General features: G+C 36.4%; 1 protein-coding gene across 1 annotated transcript in view; it reads right to left on the minus strand.

Moving 5' to 3' along the window:
- lrp1bb (low density lipoprotein receptor-related protein 1Bb) overlaps window positions 1–22,849 on the minus strand; it is a 930,516-nt gene that overhangs the window by 113,546 nt on the left and 794,121 nt on the right. Inside the window, exons 60-66 of the mRNA XM_030124596.1 lie at window positions 21,148–21,347; window positions 20,035–20,220; window positions 18,229–18,380; window positions 17,880–17,973; window positions 16,367–16,483; window positions 15,071–15,190; window positions 5,096–5,215 (exon numbers count right to left, since the gene is read on the minus strand). Of these exons, the coding sequence (XP_029980456.1) occupies window positions 5,096–5,215; window positions 15,071–15,190; window positions 16,367–16,483; window positions 17,880–17,973; window positions 18,229–18,380; window positions 20,035–20,220; window positions 21,148–21,347 (989 nt within the window). The remainder of the gene's footprint in view (window positions 1–5,095; window positions 5,216–15,070; window positions 15,191–16,366; window positions 16,484–17,879; window positions 17,974–18,228; window positions 18,381–20,034; window positions 20,221–21,147; window positions 21,348–22,849) is intronic.

Raw genomic sequence — 22,849 nt, forward strand, 5'->3', positions numbered from 1 at the left:
TAGCAAAAAAAATGTCTCGGTTTTTAATGTCTGGGGTCGCCAGAAATTTGTGATGTTAAAATGGGGCCATGAGACAGAAAAGGTTGGGAACCACATGTTTATAATGTCTTATGTCTTATGTCTGTGCTTGCGTTATCTTCACTGTAATTCTTTCGAAGAATCTGTGTCGGGCGCATGTGCACGCAGTGACCGGCAGTGAGTGAGAGCTTGATGTTTTGTGTTTGTTTTTTTTCAATGTATGTTTTGTTGTAATGCCAAAAGCAATCACTATGTCTGCGAAACAAATCTACCCACGGGTGTAAGTAAAGTAACCTTGAACCTTGAACACTGATGACGCAATGATGTAGAGCAGGGGTCTCAAACTCATGTTAGTTCAGCTCCACATTCAGCCTAATATGATCTAAAGTGGGCTGGACCAGTAAAATAATATAAATAACAGGATAAGAACTTATAAATAATGTCAACTCCAAAGTTTTCTGTGTGTTTTTGAGTGAAAAAAGTAAAATTCTGTTATGAAAATGTTTACATCTATGAACTGCACTTGAACATAACATGAACAAATATGAACCTGAAAATTCTTACGAAAAAAAAGTGCAATGTTAACAATATTACGCCTTAATTTATCATTTATACGTGTGCATCACAACGTACAGATCACATTGGATCTACAAATACACAAAACATTTAAAAGCAGGAAGAATATTGACGAAATTCCACATTTCAGACATTTTTGTAAAAGGCCAGTCTGTAAATGTAACCATTTTAGTGTCATTTTACTTTTTTTTTTTTTAACACTAAAACAAAGAGGAATATGTGCAGTTTTCATTATTTATAGGTTATTCTGATAGTATTTTATTGGTCTGACCCACTTTAGATTGAATTGACTTAAATGATTTTAACACGATTGATTACTAATATCTTAGTATATTTTTTGCATTTTACAAATTCAACCCAGGGACCAGATTGGACCGTTTGGCGGGCCAGTTTTGGCCCCCGGGCCGCATGTTTGACACCTGTGATGTAAACACAACTCTCTGACCAATCAGTGGTCTGCAGTGTTCACACATCATGTTTTAGTATCTGTTCCCCCGTTTTGGAACCTCAGTGGAGTAGATACCAAAAAACTACGACCGGGTACCAGATTCCAGGTTCTTTTAAGTAATGGAAATGCAAAACGGCCGAGTCGAGTCAAATCGAGTCGAGCCGGTACCAGGAAGTGGAAACGCAGCATTAGTCCTACAGTACTGTTCCAGTAGGCACTTTGGTTTTCTAACTCTGGGATATGTTCCGTCCTGATTTCATCTCCAGTAGCTTTAAGAATAAGATGCGAGCACTTGGAGTTCCAGCACTCCCAGGTAAGGGCTCGCTAATGTCCACAGTTCTGCCGATATGAGAATAAGTTGTTAATCGGACTCATTCTTCGCTCTGGGTTAGAAGCAGAATAACAAACTCGGCTTTCAACGCTCAACAGCCAATTAAAAATTAAAAGTCTTGATGAAAGGAATGCAGTGTCATGAGGGAAAACGCAGTCCTCCAGATGAGTCCTGAACTGGTGCTTACACGTCAGATATTTCAGGGTATTTTTTAAATTTTTTTTTTATTTCATTGATTCTGAGGAACTGATTTAGACAAAAGGGAATGAGATGAACAAGAGAGACACAATAAAACACCTCAGGGGTAACAAAGCAGCCGACAGCTTGAATCAGCTTTCATGACTAAAGACACGTGTGATGTCTGATGGGTTTGACACAGACTGGATCTGAGTGTGTGGAATATTCAGCCGAACAGTTACTGAGCTTTAGACTGACTGTACAGACGTCTCAGAGGACCAACCCAGCTCCTATTGTGTATCAGTATTATTATTGGTGTTACTATTATTATGATTTTTCACTTTATTATCATTAATAGTTCTTAAATCTGTCTGTCTGTCTGTCTGTCTGTCTATCCACTCATCCATCCATCCTATGCATATTATAGTATAATAACTGTTATTTTTACTATTGTATTATCTATTTTCAGTAGTACTTTCTAATGTGCAATTGCCTGTTTTTGCCGACTTTTTTATAGCTATTTTTATATTAATATTTTCTTTTTGTCTTGAAATATTTTTCTTGTATGCATTCATTCATGTTGCGCTGCTACTGAAACACGAATTTCCCGATGGTTCTGCCCAAGGGATCAATAAAATTCTATCTAATCTAATCTAAACGAAACTAATCTAATCTAATGCAATATAAGGTAATCTAAACTAATGTAATCTAATCTAATCTACACTAATCTAATCTAATCTAGTCTAATCTAATCTAGACTAATGTAATGTAATCTAATCTAAACCAATCTAAATTGAACTAATCTAATCTAAACTAATGTAATCTAATCTAATGTAATGTAATGTAATCTAAACTAATCTAATCTAAACTAATCTAACCTGAAATAATGTAATGTAGTCTAATCTACACAAATCTAATCTAATCTAAACTAATGTAATGTAATGTAATCTACACTAATCTAATCTAAACTAATCTAATCTGACCTAAACCAATGTAATGTAGTCTAATCTACACTAATCTAATCTAATCTAATGCAAGGTAATCTAAACTAATGTAATGTAATCTACACTAATCTAATCTAAACTAATGTAATATAATGTAATCTAATCTAATCTAATGCAAGGTAATCTAAACTAATGTAATGTAATCTAATCTACACTAATCTAATCTAAACTAATGTAATGTAATGTAATCTAAAATAATCTAATCTAAACTAATGTAATGTAATCTAAACTAATCTAATCTAATCTAATCTAATCTAATCTAATCTAATCCAATCCAATCTAAACAGCAATGTTGCTCTACAGATTCTAACAACTAAATATGAAAAGTTTCTGAGGTTGTGCATCGTTTCTAGAAACAGGAAGTGAGAGGAGTTTCTGAAAGTGGGGCTGAGTGTGCAGTGTGTTTGTGTCGGACTGACTCAGCTCATCCTGCCCACAAAGCGCAGACATAATGAGCGGCTGTCCTTCAAACCACTCAGTCTGAGCACAAACACAAAGGCACCAGAAAACACACACAAGGACTCAGGCTTCATCTGAAACACTGGTGAATTTTACAGTCAAACGCTGAAAACAGCCTCTTCTGCGACACCTGAAACACACATCACATGACCACAGCGCCTGAATACATCGCACAGCGCTGCACGGGGACTTCCTGTTTCAGCGTCACATGGTTTTTCTACTGCCACGCCCCCTTTTGGAGGCCAGTGGAAGATCCGTTCCCAGTGGTTCCAACGGGAGAAATAAATGTGATTTACAGATTATTTCACCTTAAAGTCACATAAGTAAAGCAGCCACGTATCTGCCAAACATTCTGACATTTAAGTGACATTTTTAAGATGCACGGATCAGGAGAAAATTTTTACTGTATTTGAGGCCAATCTGTCGTCGCCCACTTTTCCATTGACCCTCAAATTGCCTGAAAATAACTTGCGTATCAAAATTTTCCTGATAGAAAAACCACAATTTCACCAAAACTGTCATAGTTTGATGAAAAGTTTTTGCAAGAGGTCATTTTTCGGGTGTAGTGAAATTGGTATATTGCGCAAAACTGCCATGGAAAGACCTTTTTCCGCAACTAGAGTCACACGAACAAAAAAAATGGATGTTGACGGATGTTACAACAAGAGAAGAAGAGGAGTTTAAACCAAACATGTGTGTGTATGTGTGGACACACCAGGAAACCACATCAGTTTAGAATTTAGTAGGAGATAGAGGACGAACCAGCATTCTACACTGTAAAAAAATATGTAATTTAACAGAATTTTCACTGTTTATTTTACAGATTTTTCTTGTATTTTTAAGATATAGGAAAATGTCACTGAAATTGAAATGACAAAAACAGACTGTGATTTTACATGTCAAATGCAAAATAACATGAAAAAACTGTAACTGTGAATAACCATCAAATTTACATTTTTTAAAAGTTTTTTTTTTTTTTTTCACAGAAAAATACAGTTAAAAAACATTTGCAAATGTATTGTAATTTCACAAATATTTTTATGTTTATGAGATTAAACTGTTAATTTCAAGTTTAAATATTGTAAAAAAAAAAAAAAATTAAAACCAGATAAAATTACTGACAATTAACCGGAAAAGAAGTATTTGTTCTGGAAGCTTAACAAGACTTGTTTGTTAATTGACAAATATCTTGTGTAATTACAGGAGGTTTTACAACAAAAATGTTGAATAAATGTGTTTTTGTGAATGTATAACATGTATAAGCACTGATAAACTGTCCAAAAACAGTTTTTATCAGTGGATTGGACAACTGAGTCTCACAGAAAATTATATATATATATATATATATATATATATATAGGGAATTTGATTGTTTTAATACATGAAAATATTCTTTATTAAACATTGAAAAGTCAAAAAAATAAGCAAAATCTCATTTAAAGTTCAGGCAAAAAACTCTATTTTAATTATGGAAAAATTTCCGTTTTTTTATGAGATGGTTATTTTCCGTTATTTAACAGTATTTTTTTGGCGCCCCAGCTGCTGGAATATTACCGTTTTTTTTTAACTTTTTTTTTTTTTTTTTTTTTCTACAGTGTAGATTCAAAACAACACAGATTTATGTTCATGTTTATGGAAGGACTTCTACTGACATCTACCAGAACCCAAATAAACATTTGGGATTGAATGGAAAAACCAACCTTACGCACTTCTGTTTTTTTTTTTACATTTAGTAGATATCTGTTTTTTGATGAAAAAGCGACTTCTGTCTCAGCAACAAACTCTTGAGATCTCACAACTCAAGTCTCATCTCAGTGTAGTTACCAGTAAAAGAAAAAAAAACAAAAACCTTTCATAGATGTGCACAAATTCTCAACCCTTATGACCACACCCCCTTTTGAGACAGGAAGTCACTCATTTCCTCCCACTGAGGCCTTGGCTGCGCTGTCGTCGTACATGTATGGTCTGTGATCACATGGCAGGACACAGGAACTGCTGTAAACGACTCCAAAAACACCCTGGTTACTTTAGTCTGTAACGGACTGAAGTGCTGTTGATGTGAATCGTGTGTCCACCGCTCACCGCAGTTGGCCTCATCTGAACCGTCTGCGCAGTCCGGATCCTCGTCACAAACCCACAGTTTGGAGATGCAGTGCATGGAGGCTTTGCACTGGAACTGGTCTGGGGAACAGGTGCTCTCCGCTGTCGACACAGAGACGCACAGTTAAAACATAGAACAGAAAATGACAGGAAACCCTCCACCACCCTCCATCTGGCCCCCCCTTGTATATTTTCTACAGTTTTAACTTTTGTTTTTCTGTCCTTATACACTTTTTAACCCCTCAATTTTTCCAAACTTCTCTACTTTTTAAAACTGATTTCCTAACACCCCCCCAACACACACACACCAAGGTTATTATCGTTAACGAAAACAAATGAAATGATGAAAACTAAAATTGTAAAAACATTTTCGTTTAACTGAAATAAATAAAAAGTATTATTAAAAGAAAAAAACGATAACAACTGAAACTGTATTGTGTGCTTATGAAACTAACTAAAACGTATAAAAATTATGGATAAAATTCCCTTTGTTTTCGTCTTTGTCAATATTGATATAGGACAGAACATGTGAAAATTTCATCTCAGATCATATAACAGAGGTATGGAAGTCAGGAGGCCAACGGTGAAAGTATAGAAAGTTTCAGTTTCGTTTTTACGTAAATGATGCTGCGTATGGATCGCACCCCCACCTACATTACCCCCCCCAACCTGCTATAGGGAACGTATCCATGGTGCTGTACATGTGTTTGTGTCTGTGCTCAGTCAGAGCCGCCCTAACCCCACCCAAAAATACTAACCCCACCCCCAAATAAAGTGTCCACGGTAACCTCACTTATTTCTGTGAATAGGATGGAAGATAAAATATATGAAATAACTGAAACTAATACTAAAACTGAACTGAACTAAAACTAAGCATTCAGAAAAAACGACAACTAATAAAAACTAGGAAACCTGCTCTAAAAACTAATTAAAACTAACTAAATTAGAGAGAAAAAAAAAGTCAAAACTAAACTATAATTAAAAATCCAAAACTATTAGAACCTTGACACACACACATTTTTATTTATTTATTTTTCTTTTCCTTAGTAATTAGCCTGAAAACCACTGACCGCTGATATTTGTCTCTGTAAGAGAGTGGAGTTGGTCTCCAAGTCCCTTCAACAGCACTTCACTACTCCCAATGTGTCAACTGCTAATGCTAACAAGCTAGCACTAAATGCTAATGCTAATGCTAGGTACTTGTGCGTACTAGGATGGGTAAAATGCAAAAACTGAATTTCCCTGCTGGGATAATAAAGATAGTTTAGCTTTAACAAGTTTTGGGCACTGTCATTTGACTTGAATTCATTATCTAAATTATTTTTATTTTGTTAATATTATGATATCAGTTTATTTAAATCCAGGTTAAAGACCCACCTGTTCTCAGCTGCATTTCAATAGAGTTCTCATTCATCTGTTCAGATCCGCACGGTTTCTTTAAAGCTTAAAGTTTTTATCTGTTTTATTTTCATGCCTATACTTTTAATTGCTTCCCTGCTGTAATGCTTTTAACGTCTTATGTAAAGCACTTTGAATTGTCTTGTAAATGAAATGTGCTATAGAAATAAACCTACCTTGCCTATTTTATTACTTTTATTTATTATACATTATTAAAAGTAATTGTAGTTATTAGTTAGTTAATTATTAGTTATTGGTGTATCTTGTTTTGTAGCTGCCTTAACTCTCTCTTTTTAATTGATCTGCTGTAATACATTGTTTTTTTTAATTAGAGTTCCTATTGTCATCAGGCCGGGGACTACAGCAGGATACTAGCTATGTTAGCTAAAGCTGCCCCTTTTTACTGTTATTGATACAGGTAATTAATTGGGATTGTCTACAATATAATACAATATGTAAGTAAGTAAGTAAAGCTTTATTTCAATAGCACTTGTTAAAACATGTTACATAAAGGAGAGATCAAATCAATCAAATCAAATTTTAAGCTAATTTAAACTAAACTAATAAACTAAACTAATGTGGAATGCTGAATGTTGTCCAGAGTATACAATGATGTTTTATGTGTCTTTTATACTTCTAGTAACATTTTTCTATGTTGCTTTTTTTTTTAATTTTTTTTTTTAGATATTTATGCTGTCAGGGTTTTTCTTTTATATTTTAGTTGTTATTTTTATACTCTTTTATATACATTATTTATACTTTTTTAAGGCACTTAGGACGATTGCATTTTTTAAAATTCCGTTGTAACTGTACAATGACAATAAAGACATTCTGTTCTAATAAACTGAACTAAACTAAAGTTACAGATTCATAATCGTCTAAAATAAAGCAAATAAACTCATAAATTGAACCGGAGCCATATCCAGGGTGTAACCCCGCCTTCAGCCATAGGTAGCCGGGGTGGGCTCCGGCCCCTCCACCACCACCACCTTCACCAGGACTAAGCAGCAGCTCAGACAACGGATGGAAGGATAGATGGATTAAACTACCCAACAGTATACAGTAATTAAAGGGAGCCCCAGTGGGCCCCGGCAGATGGAAAACACCTCCTGGTACCGGCTACTTAATAGTATACTGGGATGGTCCATAGTATTTGACAGATACCAGTGGGGGTGGGATTGGCCAGTCTTCTGTTACACACCCCCAACCAGGAAAAAGGCTTTCAGGAAGTGATATGTAATGTGTCCTGAGAGATAAATTCTATTGTTATTCAACAGAAGTATATTCAACGGTAGTTTCAATTCAATCTAATCCAACTTTATTTATAAGGTACTTTAAAAATGACCGTTAGCCAAGTGCTGTACACAAATAAAACACATACAAGGGTTTTTCACATGAGGTCACATGACTGTTTCTGCACTTTATTCTAAATATTGCACTATTGTCACGTCTGGTGCTGTTTGGTTCCATGATGCACCTCCTCACCTCAGAACCATCACTGCTGCTACTGTAAATACACCCACATGTACACTTTATATTCTGTTATAATGGTTTTTTTTGTTTGTTTTTTACATATTTATTCTTATTCTACCTCTTTTTTGATACAAGGCATTTAACAAGGTTAGAGAGAAACAGTATCTCAATGCTACGGTGGCCGACAAGGGCCAAACAGTTAAAGAAAACAGCTGCAAATACAGAAACGATGCAAATTCACAAACTCAAACACAGTCTGAACCAGGCACAAAAAGAGGAATGTGGTACAAATAAAAAACTGCACCGCAAGAAACAAAAACACATGCATAATCATCAAATACTCTGCAAACAAAGAAACGATGCAAACCAAGTTTTAATCCATTCAAAGTCATTTTAAATCAATGGGAAAAGGACAAATATGGGTGTAGATGTTTTTCTAGTTGACTGAATTGGGTTCGGCTTTGAGATGCTTTGAAGGAACATTGTTATTATACTTTTAGTACCTTTTAAAATAATGGTGATGTTTTATATGTATGTTCTTATCAGTTTTAAGTTTGTTTTTAGTACTGACTCTCACTGTGTTTTTATATACATTAGTGTGGATGTACGGCTGTGATTTCCATTTTGTGTAACTTCTGCTGCTGCTGCTGTCTGGGCCAGGACACTACAGGAAAAAGAGATTTTTAATCTCAATGACCTTTTTTCCCGGTTAAATAAAGGTTATAATAAAGAAAACATCTGCAAACGGTCCAAGAGAAGTGCTCCAAACCTATAGGGGGCGCTGTCAGCAGAACAGACACAGGATGGACAGAGAGACGGAGAACAGCTGACTGACAGGGTTTCAAACTACAGTGGGAACAAACTGAAGTTACGGCGTAGCACGGTCATGTGACTTTTATTAGATTCTTTTGTACACTAGTCTGTAGTGTGTAAACGCTGCCCCCTACAGGTTTGGAGCACGTCTGTTGGACTGACTGGTTCTGCAGCGTTAATCGTTTGCAGATGTTTTCTTGGTTTATATCGTTTCTTTATTTGCAGAACATTTGACGATTATGTGTTTTTGTGTCTTGAAAGTCAGTGTCAGTGCTAAAAATAAACTTAAAACTGATAAGAACATACATATGAAACATCACCATTATTTTAAAAGGCCCTAAAAGTATAACAATCCAATCCAACTTTATTTATAAAGGACTTTAAAACAGCCACAGAGGACCAAAGTGCTGTACAGAAGAATCAAAGCACTAAAAACATTAAAATCAAATCAAATCAAATGAAACAATGTAAAATTCAAAAACAGAAACAAAATGTCAACATTGAACGAGTGTTAAAAGGCCAAGGAGAACAGGTGGGTTTTAAGAAGAGATTTAAAAAGGTATTTCTTTATTTGCAGAACATTTGATGATTATGCATGTGTTTTTGTTTCTTGTGGTCCATTTTTTCATTTGCACCACGTTCCTCTTTTTGTACCTGGTTCAGACTGTGTTTGAGTTTGTGAATTTGCGTCGTTTCTGTACTTGAGTCTGTTTTCTTTAACTCGGACAATTCTCTGTACGTTCTGTGCATCTAGGGATTTGATAATAAAGAATCTTTTTGAATCTTGAATCTTACAAAAACATAAAAACCAAGTGTAAAACTAAACCCAAACAATAAAAACAGTACAGCCCTTTGGTCCACTGTGGTTATTTTTAAAGTGTTTTACAAAAGAAGTACAGAGCGGCCTTCATTGTTAATCTCCGCCTGTAAGTCGCTTTGGAAAAAAGCCAAATGCATAACTGTAAATGTAAAAACAATAAAACCAGAAAAAAAGAAAACAAAAGCCAACATCTCAAACTGAGTTAAACGCCAAAGAGAAGAAATATGTTTTAAGAGAGGATTTAAAAACAGGAAGTGAGTTTGGATGCTGTGTGTGTAGTGCAAAATATGGCATTTTGGACTGCATTAAATATGCAGTAAATATGATTTTACATAATTGCACCCACATCCTCTGCATGACACTGTTATTAAATGGAGTTACAAAGACTGTGCAGAAAGGTCGACGTCCACAAACACACCGGAACTGTGATATTTTGGCTTCACTTTTATCAGGCTGGTCCGTCTTTATGTCTAGTGTTTGGTTTCCACAGAACAGAAGGTTGTGTTTTTTTGGTTTTCCCTCCTGATTTCTTGACCACGGTCTTTTTTATTCTCAATTTTCAAATGCAAAACAAGAAACATACAGCTTGGACATGAAACCATTGTATCCAGTTCCTACCCACCTGCCCCCCCCCCACCCCCCCCACCCCAAGTACTGGACCTTTGTTAAATGTATATACATGTCAGGGTAGAGACTGCGATCTGGTAGGATCGGCGATTCTACCAGTAGAAACTCTGATCAGAGTCTCTACTGGTAGAAACTCCGATCCAAACCCTAACCCTAACCCTAACCCTTCTACTGGCAGGATCGGAGTTTCTACCAGTAGAGACTCTGATCGGAGTTTCTACTGGTAGAGACTACGATCGGAGTCTCTACTGGTAGAATCGCCGATCCTACCAGATCGCAGTCTCTACCCTTACATATATATATATATATATATATATATATATATATATATATATATATATATATTTTTTTTTTTTTTTATTTAACCTTTATTTAACCAGGAAAAGGATCCCATTGAGATTAAGAAGATCTTTTTCAAGGGAGTCCTAGCCAAGAGACAGCATGAAACACAACACATAGTTACAACATACAATTACCCCATACAGTTAAAACAAACAATAATTTACAGGACAATTCAACCTATGAAAAACACCTGCAAGTCACTGAGTTGTTCTCCGGCACTTTGAGTTTGGATTTAAAAGCATTCAGGGAGATCAATTCAGACAGTTTCCAGTCTTTTAGCAACATATTCCATGTGGATGGAGCAGAGTACACAAATGCCCTTTTTCCCAGCTCTGTACGGGCAAATGGCACAAAGAGGAACAAATGCTCGTTCGATCGCAGACAGTAAGAATCAACACTTCTTATATACAGCCAGACCTAACAGACTTTTGTACAAAGACACCGTATTTTCCGGACAATAAGCTGCTACTTTTTTCTCATGCTTTGAACCCTGTGGCTTACACAATGATGCAGCTCCAGTATAGATTTATACGGGCTAACGGCCTCCAGGGGGCGCTCTAGCAGGAAGCGCAAAAGTGAGACAGACAGGTGGAAGAGGTGATGAAGAGGAGAAGTCTGAAGCTGAACGTTGAACGATCATTTTGCACAAACCCTCATCATGGAAAACACACGAAGAAATGCATATGACGCAGCTTTGAAGTTCAAGTGGGCCGGACCAGTAAAATAATAACATAATAATATATAAATAATGTCAACTCCAAACTTTCCTCTATGTTTTAGAGCGAAAAAAGTAAAATCACATCATGAAAATGTTTACATCTACAAACTATCCTTTCAAACAATATGAATAACATGAACAAACTGAAAAAATAAGTGTAATTTTAACAAAATCATGTTTCAGTTTATCATTTACACATGTACATTATATATAACTTACAGATCACAGCTGATCTACAAACACAAAAAACATTTATTAACAGGTGGAATATTGTTAAAATTGCACTTCTCATAAGACATTTCTGGTTGTTCATATTTTTTGCAAAATTATACTTTGTTTGAGTGTAAATATATGAAAATATTTACATTTACAAAGAGAAAAAAAGTTGCAGTTATGAGTATTTCTAAGTTATTGGGTAGTATTTTACTGACCTGACCCATTTGAGATTGAATTGGTCTGAATGTGGAACCTGAACTAAAATGAATGTTAATATCTTAGTGTAATTTTAGCATTTCACAAATTCATCCCCAGGGCCGGACTGGACCCTTTGGTGGACCGGATTTGGCCCCCAGGACGCATGTTTGACACCTGTGAGTTAAGGTATGGAAATAAATATTTAAATAATCCGTCTGTTTACCATCTGTCTGTGTAAATATCTCATGTTACAACGTGGACACCTGCAGCTTATAGTCAGGTGCGGCCTATATATGTACAAATATGTTTTTCTTTTAAAATTTGGTGGGTGCGGCTTATATTCAGGTGCTCTCCATAGTCCAGAAAATACGGTATATAAATCCCCTTCAAACAAAGTGCATGTACGGACACATACATACACATCAAGGTTATTATCGGTAACAAAAACAAACGAAATGACGAAAACTAGAACAGTAAAAACATTTTCGTTAACTGAAATAAATAAAAACTATAATTAAAAGAAAAAACAATAACTAACTGAAACTGTATTGTGTATTTACAAAACTAACTAAAACATATAAAAATTATGTATAAAATTCCCTTCGTTTTTGTCTTTGTTAATGTTGGATTGACATGAAATCGATTTATTTAGCTTGGGCAATTTTAGCTAGCGGCACCATACGGCCCTTCATGGTCCGTCACTTGTGTTCACGTGTGGTTTCCAGTCGTCTTCTGGTCCCCACTCTACCTGGAAACATGGAGACTAAAGTTGGGAGAAAGCTCTGCGTGGGATTTCTTTGAATACGACGGCGAGGGAGACAAAAGATATGAAAAAACTAAAACTAATATGAAAACTAAACTAAAACTAAGCATTTGGAAAAAAACCAAAAACTAATAAAAACTATCAAACCTGTTCTAAAAACAAATTAAAACGAACTGAATTAGAGAAAAAAAAAGTCAAAACGAAACAAAACTAAACTTTAATAAAAAAATCCAAAACTATTAGAACCTCGGTACACATAAACACACTCAGATATGTGTACATTTCCCTCCTTCTTTCTGCTCCTGCTCCTCTTTAGTCTTCCAGTATTCCTCCCATCACTTACACCTCTTCATATTCCATTTCAGTGTATTACAACGAGGTTGCAGTCGATGCCTGTCGTAACCCCCCGCTGTTTCCAATAGCATTTTAATTTCAGCAGCGCCGTGTTGATCACAAAGTGCATTTGAAACCACACGCTATCACACTGGACGTCGGAGAAGGGGTGAAGTCATTAGCTTCTGTTTAATTAAAGACTTTACACAGCGCTTTTTTTCAGTCTGTCTTTCTCCTCCTCACTTTGTTGCATTGTCTCTCCTCACTTTCACCCCTTTTGCAATCACATGCAAGACAAATACAGCCGTCTCAAAGACTTGATATTCTGATGAGTTACATCATGGCAGAGAAAATCTGTTCTTATCCTCTGTGTGATTCAATATCTAATCCCTTTTCACAAGAACAGGCCGTAACAAGGGCCGACTTTGGAATGAGTAATGAAGCTGATGTATTGTTAATGGTGTCGTAGAGCACAGAAATACACCAACCCTATTAAAAAAAGACAGTTAAAGTGATTTATTTCGATCTGTTAGATTACATGTGTAGAAAGAACACACAAAGCCTTAAAAATAATGGCCTCTGTGTTGCTATGTTAGGACGGGCTGATCAAACAGGGGGATATAAAGGTAAGCTCGTCGACCTAAGGGCTCATTTTTGCTCTACTTTAAAGACACGCACACATATGGACAGACAGAGCGTTCTGTCAGTCTTCTGTGTACATTATGTGCAGAATTCTGTCCGTTTTCCGGGAGCTTGTGGATGCGTGCCCAGATGGACAAAACGGAGCAGTACCACCGGGAACAGTGGAGGCAGTGTTGAGATTTGAACAAAATAACTCCCATAAATAGCGGCTTTCAAAGAGCAACTGTGTGAGTTAGTGAAAAAATACCGAAATATTTACGACAACTACCCTTCTCAGTTAGGGATGCACCGATACCACTTTTTTCCAGACCGAGTACGAGTACTTACATTTGAGTACTTGCCGATACCGAGTACCAATACGAGTCCTTAATAATCCCATTCCAGTTGTTAGTTCCTTTTGTAAATGTGCTTTATTGTCGTTGTCATTAGTCTGACTGGAACAAAGTGCTGCTACTGACATTTAATGTGTTGGAATGAGCGTTTGTCAGTTAATCCACCAGGGGGCGCCACTCTGAATTAACCATACTGGACAAATACCACGAAGAAGAGGAAAGTTTAATGAAGAAGAAGAAGAAGAAAGTCAGTAATAACAAACATGGAGATGACAGAGGGAACACTACTGTGATACTAATGTTGCAGCGTTTTCTCTGGTAAGGTTTAAAAGTTTAGCTTCAGCAGGAAGAGAAAAGACAAATGAGTGATCAGTTTGGTTTTCACTTCTGTTGGTGGCGGTCCGCACCGCTCCGTACTCCTGCTGGTATTCTCATTCTGTTTACACATTTGTGAGCACCTGGAAAACAGATGGAATGTACGCAGAGGATGGACAGAACGCTGCGTCTGTATCCGTCTGTGTCTTTAACAGTACTGTCAGTCAGCGTTACTTTTATCACCGTCATTTATTTTGAAAAATCTCCACACTCTTCACACTCACACACATTATTCCTCCTCCTCGTACCTGCTGCACTGAACTGGGAATGTCACACGGCTGTAAGTGGTATCGGTGCATTTGTATCGGATTACTTTTATGAGTACGAGTCCACACACTGAGTATCGGAGCCGATGCTGATACTCGTATCGGTATCGGTGCATCCCTATTCTCAATATTAACATTAGTAAAATCTCCTCTGTCATTTGCCATGTCTGTTATTATTGACTTTCTTCTCAAAAACTTGACTCTTCTTCATGGTATTCAGTCAGTATAGTAATTAAGAGCAGCGACCTCTGGCGGATTGACTGAGAAATGCTCATTCCAACGTACAGGACACATGGAAGTATGAAGGCAGTGACACATGACCACGTTAGAAACGGATGAAAAGGAACAAAAATGAGCCTTAAAAGCTCTGCAAAGCTATTAGACTGGGCCAAAGCGGTAGAGAAAACAGAGTTATGACACTTCCACAGACTCCCACTGTAAAAAATGGTGGCCCAAATATGGACTTCCTTTCAGGTTAGGGAGGGGCAGATAGTTCCAAACATTGAGTATGGTGGTATTGGAACACGTTCATTTGTATTTGTGCTGATCTACCAACTCCAGCTCTAAGTTAATAAGATATGGTGATCTTTCCACCGGTCCAGTGTATTTCCTGTGTTAGTGGTTGGAAGGCTGGGACTTACGGCAGTCGGTCTCATCCTCTCCATCACCACAGTCGTCCTGGCCGTTGCAGCGCAGGTTCAGAGGGATGCACTTCTGTTTCCTGGTGCACTTGAACTGGCCTGACAGACAGATGTACGTCTCTGGAAAAGAAAACAGCCAGAAGCACAGGAGGGGTTGGATCAATAAAGCCCAGAGTCCAAATCAAAACATCCACCTCCAGTAAATGTACAGACACTTTATGAAAACGCCTATGGTGTTTTTACGGCTGGAGGGATGTGGTCTCTGGTAGACATGTCTGAAAAATTCCTCCCCTTGTGTAAAAAAAAAAATGTACTGGCTTAACTTTTAAAAAAATGGAGGTAACAATTTTCATGCACCTTTTAAAGTAATGCCAATGAGAGTTTAATTTAAGTATATCCAACAAGCCTCTGATTATGACAGTTAGTGGGCTAGAAAATATAACTGATTATGTAAAGTTATACTTCTGACAAATATGTAAATGCACGATTAACTTTAATAATAATATTGGTTCACACTCATATGTAAATGCACTATTAACTATAATAATAATATTTGTTCAGACTCATATATGTAAATGCACTATTAACTATAATAATAATATTTGTTCAGACTCATATATGTAAATGCACTATTAACTATAATAATAATATTGGTTCAGACTCATATATGTAAATGCACTATTAACTATAATAATAATATTGGTTCAGACTCATATATGTAAAATGCACTATTAACTATAATAATAATATTTGTTCAGACTCATATATGTAAATGCACTATTAACTATAATAATAATATTTGTTCAGACTCATATATGTAAATGCACGATTAACTTTAATAATAATATTTCTTCTAGACTCTGGCCCTAACATGATTTTCTTTAGCATCTGTAGCAAAATTAAGTTGAAGTAACTTAATTTATTGAATTCAAAATTGCGTAAATGTAGTAAATTTAGCTGCTATAGCCATCTATTTTATCCCTATAGAATTAAAGCTGTAGTTCTTGATAGTTGCTTAGTGCCTTAACCCGTTAGGCGCTGGAGTTTTTGGTTTTTTAAAACAAAAATTTTTAACAGTTTCACAAAAGTAATAAAGTCTTGTTCTGTCCTCCAATAACACACTACAGCTGAAATGTCAGAGTATTTCTATGAGTGAACTATAAATGGTTAAAACCAGGAGAATCACTAAAATACACACTCTAGTGGCTAATTTGCGGATTAAAACTACAAACACCTTCTTTCCAACAAACCACTGCATGCATCGGTCTTAGACAGTGGTTGTTGCAGAGTCCTTACCACAGTTGGCTTCATCTGAGTTGTCTCCACAGTCATTTTCTCCATCGCAGATGAACGGAGGCAGAGCACACAGTCCTGTTCCACACTGGAAACGACCAGGCTGACATTTGAACTCCGCTGTAGAAAAAGAGAGTCCAAAATACAACTGAGCAAAGACTAAGAGGTTAATAAGGTAAGGTAAGGTAGGGTAGGGTAAGGTAAGGTAAGGTAGGGTAAGGTAGGATAAGATAGGCAAAGATAAGGCGACAAGATAAGGTAAGATAAGATGAGACAAGGTAAGGCAAGGTAAGGTAGATTAAGGTAAGGTAAAGTAAGGTAAATAAAGGTAAAATAAGATAAAATAAGATAAAATAAGATAAGCAAAGATAAGGCAAGGCAAGATAAGGTAAGGTAAGGTAAAGTAAGGTAGGGTAGGGTAAAGGTAAGGTAAGGTAAGGTAAGGTAGGGTAGGGTTAAGGTAAGGTAAGGTAAGATTAGGCAAGGTAAGGTAGGGTAGGGTAAAGGTAAGGTAAGGTAAGGTAAGGTAGGGTAGGGTAAAGGTAAGTTAAGGTAGGGCAGGATAAAGTTAAGTTAAGATAAGTTAAGTTAAAGTAAGGTAAGGTAAGGTAGGGTAAAGATATGGTAAGGTAAATAAAGGTAAGATAAGATAAAATAAGATAAGCAAAGATAAGACAAGGCAAGATAAGGTAAGGTAAAGCAAGGTAGGGTAGGGTAAAGGTAAGGTAAGATAAGATAAGATAAGGTAAGGTAGGGTAGGGTAAAGGTAAGGTAAGATAAGATAAGATAAGATAAGATAAGATAAGATAAGATAAGATAAGATAAGGTAAGGTAGGGTAGGGTAGGGTAAAGGTAAGGTAAGGTAGGATAAAGGTAAGTTAAGTTAAGGTAAGGTAAGGTAGGGTAGGATAAAGGTAAGTTAAGTTAAGGTAAGGTAAGGTAGGGTAAAGGCATGGTAAGGTAAATAAAGGTAAGATAAGGTAAGATAAGATAAGATAAGATAAGATAAGATAAGATAAGATAAGACAGACTTTGATCCCATTATGGGGACGTTTCTCAGATGACAGCAGCAAATACAAAAATAAAGGGCAAGACAGAAAACAGAAAACACACACTCGTGAAACACAGCAATCAATCAAATGTGATTCATTTGCGCCAAATCATAACAAAAGTGATCTGATGACACTTTCCATATGGAGCTGGTTGAAACCAGACTCTGAAGCCAATTTACAGAAATCAACAGAATCCATAAACAGAGAATATAAAGAGGAAAAATAAAGTATATCTATAAATCTAAATATTCTATCCATATTCACAGTGTATTTGATATGGGGGAGGGGTTTACTGTCAACTGTTATAGATATAATATGGAATATATGTCATAGGAGAACTTCGGCAGAGCTGTACTATATACGGTATATTCAAAAGGACCAAAGGAAGCACATGCCATAAACATGTTCACAACTTATTTCCGTTGAATGTTTTCAGGGCAGTTTGGAAAAAACGTGGCACTCACGGCAGTCGGCGGGTTCGTCAGATCCGTCCCCACAGTCATCCACCGTGTCGCATTTCCACCAAAAGGGAATACACTCATCTGTCCCACAGCGAAACTGTTAGGACCAAAGGGAAATAAAAGAAAAACAGCACTGGAAGTTCACACGAAAACTCCATTTTCCCATTTTCACTGTTCTTCAAAGCCAAAGTTAAAATCAATACACAACCGTTTCCAACGACCTGCAGCGCACGTGGAAAACAGGAAAGCGTACAGTAGGAGACGAAAGACCAACGCCTTCAGGACAAACGCGCTGATCAGGGACAGAAAGAACAGACAGAGGAGGAGTGGGAGGAATGGAAATGCAGCGTACCTGGCTGGAGGTGCAGTTGGACAGGCAGGTTTTATTGTCAGCAGCCAAGTAAAAATTAGTTGGACAAGCACATTTGTGTTCCCCACCGGGCGACAGCAGACACAGGTGGCTGCATCCCCCATTTGCAATCTGACACTGGTGTTTGGGAACTGTAGAGAAGGACGAAGGGAGCGAACAGTGAGCTCAAGGTGGATTACACGACTCATTTCCTTCTTAAACACTGCAAAAAATGATTTCTAAGAAAGTGGAAAAAAGCCTCATTTCTGCAACATTTGGCTTATTTTTCATCGAAATATGAAAATATATCTCACTTTTTCTTAATCAGATTTTCTTGTACTTTTTTCTGTGTCTGGTTTGTAATTGTACAGTTAGCCTTTTTATCTTATTCTTGCTCTAGGAAAGTCAGTGTATTTTTAGAATGCCTTATATATTTGTCTGAAGCCGTTCAGTCTGAGCAGACTTTCCTATATCTGTCATGTTGAACGGTTTTCTTCCAGTATATTAGGACGCTGTAATCCAAGTGATGTTTGTTATGTTGGTCGTTTGTCCAGGACTACAGGCGGAAATTAGCTAAATCTGGTGCATGCACACACTGTCCTGTAGTGCTGGGCAGCGATTAAAATTTTTAATCGCAATTAATCGCATGGATTTCTACGATTAATCACAATTAATTGCATAGCTATACTGGGGGGGGGGTGTTGCCGGCATCAACAGCATATTTTTCCTTTCGGTGATATTTCAGACTCTTAGTACTCCGGTGATAAAAAATAATTGCACATGTCAGTGCTTCCAAACACCTGTGTCCTTCTCCCCCCCACCATCTGAAGACATTTAAAATGAACATGTCCATGGAACAGACCGCTACTGTTACACATGTTTATGTCCACACATGTTTATTTCCACTTGTGAGTGATTGACAGGAGTCTTAGTCCCTCTAATCAGTACTAATACTAATAAGAACAATAATATGTGATGTTCAGTTGTTCAAAGTAAACAAAGGGGGCCCTCTAGTGGTGGGAATAAGTGTCACTAATGTATGTTTTGTCCTTGCGGTGTTCCCGTAGTCAGTTCGGACATAAGAAGGAACTAACAGACACGTTTCTTTCACTCTGTTTGTATGGCCCCAAAAACGTTTGCCTGCGAGTATTTTCTGTTCAGTTGTTGTAAGAATGAATAGTATCAAATATGTCTGATGTGAACCTTTGTTGCTGGATAAAAAGACGTAAATCTTAAATTAATCTGTAAATGCTAATCGTTAGCATGTCTATGGATTTTCCCATTCAAGTTAGCATTGAGCTAGCCATCTTTTTCCTATTCATTTAAATATATAATGCCATGTAAACGTACTAAGGCAATGAACAGAATTCAGACATATTTTGTTTGTATGTTGCAGTTTGACAGTAAGTCTCAAGTAAAAGATTTGGACAGAAGTTTTCAGCATCCGGCTTTTCTTGGTAAACTGTCTGCCGAGCTCATTGCTACACGCACACAAGCAGAAGAATAGGAGTTAGAATAAAACGGCATTAACAAGAGATAAAAAAAAAAAATTGTTGGCGTTATTTAATGAATGCGTTAACGCGGTAATAACATGTTAACTTGCCCAGCCGCAAAATAAATAAATACAAATACATTTGGGTGTGGTGCCTGTTAACATGTGTGAACCTAATGAAAAAAATAAAGATTCTTATTTTTCTAGCAGGGACATTTTTTGCAGTGTTAAACTGTAAAGGTGGGTCATAACTACTGCTGGGCATGGGGGGGGTGGGGGGGTAGAGTGAACGTCAGCCAGATGGAGCTCGTACCTTCAGGGCTGGCGCAGGGAGTGGTACACCTTGATGGACTTGATGGCTTGCCAGGAGTTGAGGAGCTCCATCCCTTGAGCGCCGGTCGTCTTGTGAGCACGTCGCAGTGATTTGGACTTCCCATCCGTCCAATAAACAAAGTCCTCAAACAAAGTCAACGCCATTACCCCCTGGATGTGATCATAGGGCACTGGAAAGAGACGCAAACGGCCATGGTAAAGCAGCAATTAAAGCCTGAATTATTCATCGCAGAAACCGCAGGTCACTATCGTCACAGCGGCGATTAGCACGCGGTAGCTACGGGTTTACAGCGACTTCAAATGAGCCGTATCAACAACAGATGAAGAGAGAGAGAGAGAGAGAGAAAAGAAACAGATGAAGAGAAAAAAAAAACAACAGATGAAGACAAAAAAAAAAAAAACAACCGATGAAGAGGTGAACAGATGGACGCACAGGTTACATTCAGTCAGTGAAACCAGTTTAAGAAAAAATGACCTGAAAAAATGTACAATGGATTAAAATCAACTATAGAAGAAGAGAACAGAACAGAACAGAATAGAATAGAATAGAATAGAATAGAACAGAATAAATAGAACAGAATAGTAGAACAGAACAGAATAGAAAAGAATAAAATAGAATAGAACAGAATAGAATAGACATTATTGTCATTGTGTGTACAGTGAAACTCAGTGTCACATATACTTCAGAAAATAAGAATAGAGTGAATATAAAATTATAAAACTGAAAATAAGATAATAGAATAAACAATTTTACAAAATACACAAAAAATATGATTAGACACAATATTTGTAATATTAACAGTATCTATCTATCTATCTATCTATCTATCTATCTATCTATCTATCTATCTATCTATGTATATATATAAACTGTATGTATATCTATGAATTCAATTCTACATAACAGTGGATTTACATTTTGCTAAATACTGAATTAATATGGAGTTGTTATTGCAAAACAGAAGATTAACACACGCCTTATTGCACATAATTCACATTTTGCTGTTATTGCACATTATTGGTAGTGTTTGCATGAGGACACATTGGGGGGAGTGACTGTATGGATGTCGTATGTCCACGTGTCCACTCAGTCTCACCTTTGCGTCTCTGGTTTCCGTCCATGTTGGAGAACAGGATGTGGTTGTCGTCCGCCCAGTACAGCCTCTTGTTGGTGTAATCGATAGTGAGGGCAGTGGGGCTATAGATCTCTGTGTCGATGATAACCGTTTGCCCTCTGCCGTCCATGCCGATACGTCCAATGTGAGGGGGTTCGCAGCAGTCCACCCAGAAGACGAACCTAATGAGAAGAACAGCACAGGTCAGCAGGTCAACAGGTCAGCAGGTCAACAGGTCAGCACCACAGGAAGGACACACCCTCACATGACTTCAATGACTTTACATGTGGAAAAACAACTTATAGTACGTCTGTCTGTGTCAAATAAAACCATGATTAACCCTTACAGACCCACAGCTGTTGGTCACAACGTCCAAATGTTTGTGTTTTTCTTACTCATGTGATCTATCACCACTCATGTTTTATATTATCTGCAGTTTGCATTTTTCAGTGAAAATCAGGTATTTTCCTATATTTAATCAGCTGATCATGTAGATGTTCATTAAGGCTCAGAGTAACTTCAAAGGTTATTATATCAGAAACAGAGAAAACTGAAGAAAAAGGGACTTTTTCAGCAAATACATCAGTAACTGAATGTAAAAACAAGTGTGTCCATCCGCTGTCATTGATCCAACTGTATGGGTTTATTAGTGTTTCTTCAATTCTGTTCAGTTTGTGCCTTATTATGTTCATGTCACTTATTCATTTAATGATTTACTATTAATTTTTGTTAATTTTATTGATAACTTTGACTGTTTTTGCTTTTTTTAATTCTTTTATACTTAATTTTGGTAAATTTCTTTGCTTATTTTTTCATGTCATTTAGAATTTTGTAAAGTTTTTTTTTGACACTTAGTTTTTATTAGTTATTTATCATTTTGTCAAACAGAACATAACAACAAACAACAACGACTGGCAACAGATAATAGTCACAATCTAATAGTGAAGATAATTTTGGTTACAGATATGAAATCGCAAACAAGTTACACAATTACATTTTGACAGCAGCAGTTTATATTCCACAGAACTATGAGACAAACCACACATTAACTGTCTTTAAATAAACTAATCCATTTGCCCCATTTCATCATGTAAAGTTCGGTTTACAGCCTCAGCATAAATGTTAATCTCTCCATTTTGTGAATTTCATCAACAATTTTCAACCAGTTCTCCAGCACCAGTGGATCCAGTTGAAGCCATTTAGAAGTGATTTTTTTTTTTTTTTTTGCTGCAGCATCAAAAATTTTGAGAAGGTATTTGTCATTTATTGTCAAATCACCAAGAACTCCTAAAAAAAGTGGTCAAGTACATTGCTGTAATTTAAAACAGAATTTTGTCAAGTTTGTATTCATTTTTGTTCATTTTATTGATAACTGACAGTTTTTGGTCATCTTGTCGCTTTTTTAAAATTCTTTTTTACTTAATTTTGGTCAATTTCTTTGCTTGTTTTTTTCAAGTTATTTAGAATTTTTTCAAATTTGTATTCATTTTTGTTAATTTTATTGATAACTGACTGTTTTTGTTCATCTTGTTGCTTTTTTGTATTCTTTTTGACTTAATTTTGATGAATTTCTTTGCTTATTTTGTCAAGTTATTTAGAATTTTTTTACAAGTTTGTATTCATTTTTGTTAATTTTATTGATAACTTTGAATGTTCATCTTGTTGCTTTTTTTATTTTTTACTT

This window comes from Sphaeramia orbicularis, chromosome 21 (assembly GCF_902148855.1).
Source record: "Sphaeramia orbicularis chromosome 21, fSphaOr1.1, whole genome shotgun sequence".
Taxonomy (NCBI): Eukaryota; Metazoa; Chordata; class Actinopteri; order Kurtiformes; family Apogonidae; genus Sphaeramia; species Sphaeramia orbicularis.